General features: G+C 45.2%; 1 protein-coding gene across 3 annotated transcripts in view; it reads right to left on the reverse strand.

Moving 5' to 3' along the window:
• Positions 1-7,663, reverse strand: part of LOC144768344 (adenosine deaminase-like) — a 150,426-nt gene extending 142,763 nt beyond the window's left edge. The window contains exon 1 of one of the 3 annotated variants that reach the window (XM_078651930.1): positions 7,542-7,663. In XM_078651930.1, coding sequence (XP_078508056.1) covers positions 7,542-7,565 — 24 coding nt within the window. In that variant the 5' untranslated portion in view covers positions 7,566-7,663. The remainder of the gene's footprint in view (positions 1-7,541) is intronic. The other 2 variants (XM_078651929.1, XM_078651928.1) reach the window with 2 other exon arrangements.
• Between the last annotated feature and the right edge of the window lie 3,044 nt (positions 7,664-10,707).

The raw sequence follows: 10,707 nt of genomic DNA on the forward strand, positions 1-10,707 counted from the left end.
CCAGAACCGAATCCGATACTAGAGGCTAGCTTTAATTCCGCCTGAGTTACTTTGTCCAAGGCGGCCTTAAATTCAGCTTGTTTTTTTTTTAAATGGTATTTCGAATAGCTCAGGGTCTCACCTCTTATAATCGATTTAAAAGTGTCCCAAACTGTCTGAATTGAAGCCGTATTATTATTGTTCAAAAATAATTCCTTTATAGTCATATCCATATGAGCTAGATAGTCCTGATCTAACAATAGATTTCTTTGAAATGACCATTGCCTTTTTTGAAAATAATCCTGAGGAGAAAGTAATAATTCTAGTACAATAGGGTTATGGTCGGAGACGATTTGTGGCAAAACATCTATACTTATATTTTCAGTAAGCTTTACAGAGATAAAAAAATAGTCTAAACGAACACATTTTTGGTGTGGAGCTGAAAAATAAGTAAAGCCTGGCTCCGTGGGTCTTAGCTTGTTCCATACATCTATCAATCCGTTCCCTAAGATTAGTTCCCTAAGGGCTCTAAAGGTTTGGATCTTACGACCTTTGTAATTCCAAGTATTCCTGATATTACAATTAGCATCAATATTGATATTAAAATCTCCACATAAAATTAAAGGTTGATTCCAATCAGCTAACTCAGAATTAATTAGGTTAAATACTTCCTTATCGTCTAGGTTTGGACCATATATAGAACCAACAGTAAATTTAGTCCCTTCAATAACAATTTCCGCTAGTCCCCATCTCCCCCATTTATCGCCTAAGGTTCTAACACATTTCCCAATCCTTCGTTTTATGAGAACAGCAACTCCCCTTGTGACAACTGTTTGTTTGGAGCAGATTAGAAGCTCAAGACCCAAATTTTTCAACTAACTTCTCTTAGACCAAGGAATATGTGTCTCTTGTAGGCACAGAATATCAAATTGCAAAGATTGAATCAAATGGCGCAAAATCCCTAACTTTTTAAAATCATTCAGGCCATTGATATTTAACGAGCAGATTTTAATTTTTCTCCCCATTTTGGAGTTTTGAAAAACACAATGAACAATAATCTTTTTAATTGATTCTTAATACTCTTATGGCTTATAAAAATCCAACTAATCTGTTTTACAATGCCCGGATTAACTATTGTTGCTGCATTACACCCCACAACCCACCACCACCACCACCCCCTGGTCCAAGACCAGTCACCCACCCCCCCTCCCCCACATATGAGGCTCAGGAACTTCCAGTTCCTGTAAAGTATGGAGTGCCGCGTCCCTCCAGCTCCACACACCACAAGAGAGAAAAAAAAAGGAGAAGCAGACAAAAAAAAAAATTAGACTCAAATAACACCCTAATGACTTAAGAATTAAGTTTGGAATGGTAATATTACAAACTAAATAGAAACATAATATCCTGCCTAATAACGATCTAATTTTTATAATGTATGTAGAAACTCCCTAGCCTTAATCTCTGATAAGAAGAATTTTGTTTGTCCTTTCCACAAGATTATTAGTTTGGCTGGGTTCTGAAGGTAAACGGTGGCCCCTTTTTTCTGAAAATCAGGTATTAGTTGTCTAAGATGCCACCGCTGGGCCACCGTTGCCTGACAAAAATCTGGCCGCACAAAAAATGGGCATCCTTTTGCAATCGCTCTTTTCTCGGGTCTGGCTAAGGCTGAGATTTCCTCTCTAGCGAGGAAATTATTAAAGCTGACAAGGATTGTCCGGGGATAATCTATCTCACCCTGACGAGGTTTCTTTATAGAAAAGGGGAAACGATGTGCTCTTTGGACTTCTTTTGCCCAGTCCCATGATTTTAGGTCAGGAAAAGCCTAATTTAAAAGACCAATAACAAATTGTCTAACATCAGTCCCTTCCTTCTTTTCAGGTATTCCAAGAAATCGTTAATTATTTCTGCGGGCTTGTTAACTTGTAGGAAAGGTCGTCCCTATGTGCTTTAACATTCTCAAGTTCTTGCTTCTGGGACATAGATTCTTACTCCAGAGCCAAAATGCGTGCCTCAGCTTCAGTTACTCTTTCAGCAGTCTCAGCAGAAATTTTAGTTGCTCGGCGAATAGCATTTTTCATTTTAGTACAGGTGGCTTGAGTACGAAGATTTTCAGATTTACTTTCTGCCCGATGCGCCATCATGGTATTGTAGATGATAGTTAACGTAATTTCAGTGGGGGTTTCAACAAGATTATTTCCAGTTTCAGGATTAGCAGATGTCTCAGCAATTGCAGCCCCAGTTTCTGCCGATAGATTGTTTTCTAAAGGGATATCGGGTCTGGTTACGTGATCTGGCGCCGTATTCTCGGAGCCTTCTACAATAGGTTTGGTAAGAGTACGATTATGAGACCCCCTCTTTTTACGCCTCTTAACTGTAGCAACACTTGCATTAGGTGAGACTGAGATGGCTCTTAGGTCCCCATCATCTTCATCCTCTCCTAAGGAACTACTCTCTGCAGTATAATCCGCCCAGTCCTTACTACGGGTTAGACTATCGTCAGAAGTGTGGTCGGACATGGAGTAGAAGTTTTCACCGCCTTCTTGAAGGATTAGTGCATCTTCCAAAAGGTTAGAATCAATACTCAAAAAAGAGTCTCAACGGTCCCTGCACACTGTGGTGGATCAGTTTGGACTCTATCTCCCATACTCCCTTGCGGGCTACGAGCCCGTAAGTCTGAATCCATAATAGCTTCTGTTATGTCTATTGTCCCCTCTGTTACTGCAACAGAAACATCAATTATAGGCTCGGGTATGTCTGCTATAGATGCAACAGAGTTTAAGGATACAGTATCCTTATGTTTTGATGTTTTCTTTTTTTTTTTAAACGTGGAGCGGAAGAGTGCCTTGTATAGAATTACGTAGAGGCAGAGGAGTTTTTTCGTGCAAGTCAGTACCCATAACGTTCTCCGCTCTGTCAGTAGTCTTAATTTCTGGTGGAAGCAGAGATTCACTTACGGTATCTTTAGCCTGGGCCAGCTTTCCTTCGGTTGGCTGCTTCGTCTTAACACTCCGGGTCTGAGGCTTTGTTTGAACTTTCGGAGGCATCTTCTTCCTTCTCCGAGACCCACCGCTTCCACGCACAGCTGAACACTGGAATCCTGTAAAAAACCCAGAAAAACGCCACAGCGGGAAACGCTTTCGGGGTCAGAGAATGTCAAGCAGCATCCGTCGGTAAACTCGAAGTAACGCCAATGAAAAGCCGGCGTCCAAGCTAAACAAAACCTTCAAAGGCTTCCACGCCCACAGCCAGGTCCGGGTTCCCGGGTCCTAAACTCGAGTCTGCTCCGGGTCTGCACAATCCGATATATCGCTGCTACACGGGTTGTGATACAATTTTCTCTCTCTGCATGTTGTAGCTTTTTCTGCCCTCCGGTTGCCGTCGGATCAGGCCAGGATGATAATGGGCAATTTCAGAGAACAAATCCGATATTTAGACAGCGATTCAGTCCGTATCCAACATGCTTTTTCTCAGGAATGCAGAGCTGGAGTGAAGAGCTGCTCACACAGCCCACGCCACGGCCGCCATCTTGCCTCGAAATAATGGTTGATGTCAGTGTTTTTATTTTTTGGATTATATTTATAATATTACTTCAGCTGGTTTTATATCAGATGATGTATACTAATGTGCGATAGGCGAAGCTTAATGCAGCGTATTTTGTGAGATAAGGACAAGGTCTGAGCGCCAGAAAAGAGGGCAGCTTCATCCAATCGGATTTGTATTTGGAATTTTAAATTTCTTATAAAAAAATCATGATTGATACTTTCGAAGTCCACTCAACTATTTTGGAATACAAACATTTCAAAAACTAATGAATGGGTTTATATCAAACACCAAAAGAACACATTCTGGGTAAAGTTTGTAAAGATAAGCATGGTGTAATTACATTTGGCAGTTTTTGCTGCAACAAAAAGAAAACATTGCGTGACTGAAAATGTGAAACGCCGCTTTTTAGACCTCTCCCCTACCACCCCACACCCCCCTCACCCCCAAACTGGACCACTCTGCAAAACATTTACATAACATTGTAAGCTGAATGTGCTAGGTAAATAATGTCACATCTGTTTTCACTTTTGTGGGGAAAGTAATATTAAAGTCCACATTTTTCAGTTCTTTCTAGTAATACTGGAATAATTAAAGCAAGTCACATGCAACATATGTAAGATAATCGGAATGCAAACGCTAAGTTCTGATCTTGCCAATATTACAAAAATGTTAAATAAATCAACCAGACTGTAGCTCTAAAACTCATACAAATATATAAACTATTTGTAAAACAACATTGAACTTGGCGGAATGACAAAATTTATAGTACATCAGATTAAATACACATTAAAAACAATCTCTTTTTGGGTGCATAATCACTCCTGTCAATCACGGAATTCCATATATAAAACCTACACTAAGAACTTGCATATTTTGGGATGTTCTGTCAAACGGTGCCATAGTCTTTAGCAAATGAATAAAAGGCCATCCTATGGCAAGTGAAGTGCAAGTCTCAATCCCTGACAAAGTGGGCACACACAAAGACGCACACATACACAACCACACACACACAAACAACAACAGTGTGGTTATGGTTGCAACTCAGATTCAACTGGAAAGGCATTTGGGGTTTGCCTATAACTTTGGCGACATTTGACTAATCTGCAGACAAGTTTCCTGTCAAACAGCATAAGTGTCTAAATTTCAGCAGGGAACTTTGCCCACAGATGGATACAGGAGGGAAACAGAAAAAGGTCAGCAAAGTTGTATTTCAACGTGAAGCTCCATCCGTGGTTAGTTTGTAAGAAAAAATAAGTGCCGGGTTTCTCATCAGGAGGCAGCTTGCACAAATTTCTCCTGTTAGCACCGCTTAAAACAGAACCAACTACTAACCATGAAAGTGGCAAGAGGATGTGGTATAATGGCCAGAGCTGTCGACTGACTTGTTAATCCTAAACACTTTGCATTCTGAGAATAATAGTTTTCTCCTTTCCTATCATAATGCACAGGGTATACAAATCCCAGAATACAGAGAACACCTAGATATAAAAAAGCAGCCGTTTTGTGATCAATAGGAACCTTTAATTTCAGGTGCTCTGCAGCAGTTTCAAGATCTTTTTAGAGTTTCTCACCGCTCAAAAGGGTATAATCAGGGCTTTAAGTGGGATGAAAAAACTCTCAAAGGGGCATGGCCAAAGTAATTAAGGGCGTGGCTTAAAAAGAGGTAAGCTAAAAATCTGTGCTTAGTTTAGCATAGGTAAAGGTAGGTAAATTTTTTATTGCACAGTTAATTAAAACTCACAATTTAAAATACATTGTTAAAAGAGAAAGTGGTTGCTGACGGAAATAAAAGTATAAGTATCAAAAGTTGAGATGATTCACTAGTTCTACTTCTTCTGCATTCAGGCCGTAAGTTCGAAAAATGTCCTAGGACTTGTTTCCGGCTATTGGGCAGGTGTTTCTTTTTGTGCCTCCTTGATTCTCTTTGCCACTGCATCAAGAAATTTTGTAGTTCTGCAGTTTAGTTGGATCTCGCTTGGGTTGAAGCACAGTTTAACTGCCTGTCGGCACGACCTGACCCCCTCCTGGTTCCATTTTACACGTAGTAGTGTTCTCCTTATGTCCATTAAGCTGGGACAAATACATATTATGTGAGTTAGGTCTTCCGGTCCTGCCCCGCAGAGACGGCAGGTTTGATCTTTAAGGTTCCTTTCCCATGGCGCCAGATGAGGGAGGATCGGTAGTACACCTAGTCGGAATTTTAAGAATTTCTCCTTTGTCCTTTGCTTGAAGCCGTGGTCTAAGTATGCTTGTGGTTTGAGGGTTTTATAGTCGTTTAAGACTATCCAGCCATGGGCTCTTTTCGCCAGGGTTTCTTTGTCTTCAAGTAGCGATACTATTTTCGTTGTTTTTGTAACTTGCTTTTTAAAACTTTTGTGATCTACTGAGCTGTTCCAGAGGCCAGTCAGTTCTAGGCTTTCTAGTGATTGCATCAAGTACTCTCTAGCATGTGATCGTTCACGTCTTTGCAGTTCAGTCCAGAGGTGGTTGTTTAGGGTGCCTGGCTCTCCGTTTCTGATCTTGTGCCAACATTTTATAAAGCTGCCCCTTCTTTCCACCGTTTGCTTTTGAATTCCAAATTCGAGACGAATTTGTGCTGGTGAGACGTAATTAGGAAGCTGAAAGAGTGACCTGTAGGTTTTGCCGATCACTTTGTCTAGTGTCTGTGCATCCTTTCCTAGGGTTGATTCGCTCCCGTATGTTAATGTTGGTTGGAGACGAGCTCTAAGTACTTGTAGGAAGGGATCGAGCGTGTGGTCTGGCAGAATCTTCTTAAGGGGTTTCATTGCGAGATAACTCATGGTTCCTTTTTGGTAAAGTGTCTCTAGTTGGGGTTTGAATGACCCTCTGCTGTCCACCAGAACACCCAGGTACTTGTAGCACGTCACTTGGTCCAATTTGTTTAGCATAGTGTGCCATCCGACTTGTATTTTGTTGTTTCTGTCATTGCATCCAGATATGATTCAACAAGTAACATCATACCTACAAGAAGTCAGAACTATTGGCTTTGTCAATAGTTGAAGAAGCTTCCACTGGTGACACCAAGACAATGTTGCTGCTCCCGAGTTTCAAAAGCAGAAGGGAAATCCAGAGAGAAAATGCCTCTCTTTAAAGGATTTCACTTACCCTACAATGCTCACCTGGCATGACGTCATGCCATAACTGCTCCACTAGTGAGAAGTGAGCAGCGCCCATCGATGTGCCGCTGTCACTGCAGTCTGGAAAAAACGGACCGCCTGTGCCAGGGCACAAAACAGAGCCCGATAGAGACCCGTTTTGAGCCCCCTTTTAAAAAACTGCCGGTGCTCAGCACCAGTTAGACCCGGCCCACTTAAAGTCCCGGGTATCATTTTTAATATTTATCCATTCCCATGGACTTCATTGCTTGGTTTTGCTCTGGAGAAATTGTCACTCATAATCGCTGAAATGTCACTCATAATTGCACTGAAACTTAAAAAATGTCACACATAGCAATCTGAAACCTTGGCAGCTAAGGGCTGCCCCCACCCCGCCCAGGTGCCAGCCAGGGATACTCCAACAAAAAGAGGCCTAATGGCCCCTTAACTCCGGCTTTTGTTATGTGCGAAGCTCGACTTTGACTAACCCTCTTCTCCACTTGCTGCTCTGAACAAAAGCAGACACAACGCGAAGGCGCCATGTCCGCGTGTCAGAAAATGACACCGGGGCGAGTTCAGCAAATGTGGCACCCCGCCGAAAGAGGCTGGCTTTGCAGCAGGGTAGACATAGTGTGCAATGAGTCAAATAGTGGGTAGACGGCGTCTAACCTCGACATCTTCAACCACTCCCACAAATTAAGCAGTGACTGTAATGAAGGTATCGCGATGCAGCCTTTAGGTTGAACTCATTTAGTTTCTTATCTTGCCCGCTTGTAAATGTTTCTCTTTTTAATGTCGCTGCAGAAAAGACTCAGCGAGTGTGACTTTCAGGTCCCCGTCCCTGCCGTTCTATACATTTCCAGAATCGCATTTGTATCTAGAACGTAAATAGATCCCTTTTACCTTCGGCTTGTTGAAGGCAGTCATGTTTTCCGCTCTGTCGCGAGCGCTTCCTGTTTCAGCCACTAATGGACCCAGTTCAAGTGCAATTATATCCAGTGGCTTTGAACTTTGCCCTTTCGCGCTGTGTAAGCCCCGCCCATGCTTCCTCTTCCAGGCGTGCTTTGTAGAAAGACAGTCGCTCTGCTCTGCGGTGCTTTCAGTGACGGCCGCAGGCAGCTTTTTAACAAGGTATTGCCTGGCTACCAGGGCGCGTGGGCAGCAGATAAACACTGTTGTGCAACATGCTGCAACAGGTAGCAGTCAGCAAAGTGAAAAACTGCATTAAAATGGGTCACGAGATGGCGATGTGTGAGTATCGTTTATAGCTCCCTCCCCATACTGCCCACAGCCTAAGGTTTTCCTGTCTCTCAAGGCCAAACAGCTCAGTCGCTTATCTGGCACACTTGCTCCACAGCTCAGTCTCACTGGGTCCCTCATTGATCCAGCTGCACAGCTCAATGTCATGGGTCTCTACTTATCACTCTGGCTGCACAGCTCAGTGTTACCGGATCTCTCATGTCACCAAGGCTGCACAGCTCTTCTCATCTATCACTCTGGAGCTGCACAGCTCACTCTCACTGGGTCTCCTCTCATCTGTCAAACTGGCTGCACAGCTCTGTCTCACTGGGTCTCTCATCTGCTACACTGATTGAACTGTTCGGTCTCATCTGTCACCCTGATTTTGTAGATCAGTTGCACTGGATCCCTCATCTGTCACTCTGGCTGCACTGTACAGTCTCATTGGGTCTCTCATTCGTCAGTCTGGAGCTGCACAGCTCAGTGTGACTAGGTCTCTCATCTGTCAAACTGGCTGCGCAGCTCAGTCTCCCTAGTCTTTCATTTGTCACCCTGGCTGTGCAGCTCAGTCTCCCCAGAGCTCTCATTTGCCACTTTATTTGCTCATCTTTGTTTCACTGTTTTTCTCCTCTGCCGCACTGATTACACAGCTCTGTCTCAATGGGTCTCTCATTTGCCACACTGGTTGCACAGCTCAGTCTCGCAGGGTCTCTCATTCGTCACTCTGGCTACACAGCTCAGTCTTGCTAGGTCTCTCAAGTTCACTCTGGCTGCACTGCTCAGTCTCACTGGGTCTCTCACCTGTCACACTGACACTGGCTACACAGCTCAGCCTCTCTGGTTCTACAGTCTATCACACTGGCTGCACAGCTCGGCCTCTCTGGTTCTCCTGTCTATCACACTGGCTGCACAGCTCGGCCTCTCTGGTTCTCCTGTCTATCACACTGGCTGCACAGCTCGGCCTCTCTGGTCCTACTGTCTATCACACTGGCTGCACAGCTCGGCCTCTCTGGTTCTCCTGTCTATCACACTGGCTACACAGCTCGTGCTCTATGGCACTCCTATCTATCACAGAGACTACACAGCTCAGCCTCTGTGGTTCTCCTGTCTATCACACTGGCTGCACAGCTCGGTTCCTTTGGTGCTCCTGTCCATTTCACTGGCTGCACAGCTCAGCCTCTCTGGTTCTCCTGTCACACTGGCGGCACAGCTCAGACTGCCTGTAATGATGTGTCCCCGCGCCGCCAATGAAGCGCGGGGAGCCTGCTGCGAGGGGGAGGACACGAGAGTGACTGCATGCACGTGCCGCCGTGTGATCAGCTGTGAGGGCCCCTGTGCAGAGAAACAGTATCGGCTCTGTGGGGACAATAAAACAAGATAAGTGAGCAACTCACTGCTTGACGTTGGAGTGTCATTCTGATGTGGGGGCAGGCAGCAGCGCGTGAAATCCCTGTCCTGCTCGGAAATTAAGGAAACAGCAAGGCGTGCCCAACATTGTGGGTGAAGCTGCTCTGGCAGATCAGCACGCCGCAGGGACAGTGAACAACTGCAGGAGAGTGTTACCCTGAGCCCATCGAGAGAGGCTCTGCACCCAGCTTCAAAGCTGCACCGAAGTGAGAAGACCGCTCCCCTGCCATCTAGTGGCCTTTTGTGTTATGGCAGCTAGGACAAATCAAGATAATTTAGAGCACAAGTCTGCAGCAAGGGGATGATTACTGTAGCCTGCGTTAAACCAGTGCCAAAGAGGGTCAAGAGAAGCTGGCCCAGGCAGGTAGAAGGGACACAGAGCATTTGCAAACAAAACAAACAGAAAGGCAACACTGGACAGTGTGAACTGCCACATACAGAACAGAGTGCGCAAGAGACTTGCAATGCTAGTGTGGCACCAAACCACTGCAAAGAGACGGCGCAGGAGCGCGCCAGGAGTGCAGGAACTCCGCACTGAGGTAGATGTGGGTACGTTACCCAAAGCGCATGAGGACAGCAAACAGGATTTCACTGAAGGGGCAAGCAGACCCCTCAGACATTGTCAGTCCACTGGAAAGGAAGTAAGCAAGCCCCCAAAGGAGAACCGGAGACACCTGGGGATTTCAAATAGAAGAGTGACAGCTAACTCACAGCTGAACAGAGACCGACAAGACCACAAGATAACTGCCCAAAGCAGCAAGTCACGGAAGGGACAGGAGAACGCAGTCAGAAGCGCGCCGAAGCACTGCAACTGCGGAGAGATGACGGAGCGGTTGCGCTGACCACCAGAAGCATGAAGGAAGAAGCCGACCACCCAGTTGGTCGCAAGAAGGAAGAAGCCGACCACCCAGTTGGTCGCAAGGAGGAAGAAGCCGACCACCCCGTTTGGTCGCAAGGAAGAAAAGCCGACCACCCAATTTGGTCACGAGGAGGAAGAAGCCGACCACCCAGTTTGGTTGCAAGGAAGAAAAGCCGACCACCCAGTTTGGTCACGAGGAGGAAGAAGCCGACCACCGAGTTTGGTCGCAAGGAAGAAAAGCCGACCACCCAGTTTGGTCACGAGGAAGAAGAAGCCGACCATCCAGTTTGGTCGCAAAGAGGAAGAAGCCGACCGGCCCGTTTGGTCGCAAGGAGGAAGAAGCCCACCTGCCAGTTTTATCGCAAGGAGGAAGAGAAGTCTAACAACATCAACTAAATGTCAGAAGTAATCGAGTGAGAGAAGGTCGCGACAACAGGTCCAGTCACAGAGTGAAGTGAAGACAGTGTCCTAATGCTTGGACAAGACCAGAGGGAAACGTGTGGAGTGCACGCTACACAGAGAAGCCTGGTTAGAGCGAACAACCAGATAGAAGACCAAACCGAG

This window comes from Lissotriton helveticus, chromosome 7 (assembly GCF_964261635.1).
Source record: "Lissotriton helveticus chromosome 7, aLisHel1.1, whole genome shotgun sequence".
In the NCBI taxonomy this organism is placed as follows: Eukaryota; Metazoa; Chordata; class Amphibia; order Caudata; family Salamandridae; genus Lissotriton; species Lissotriton helveticus.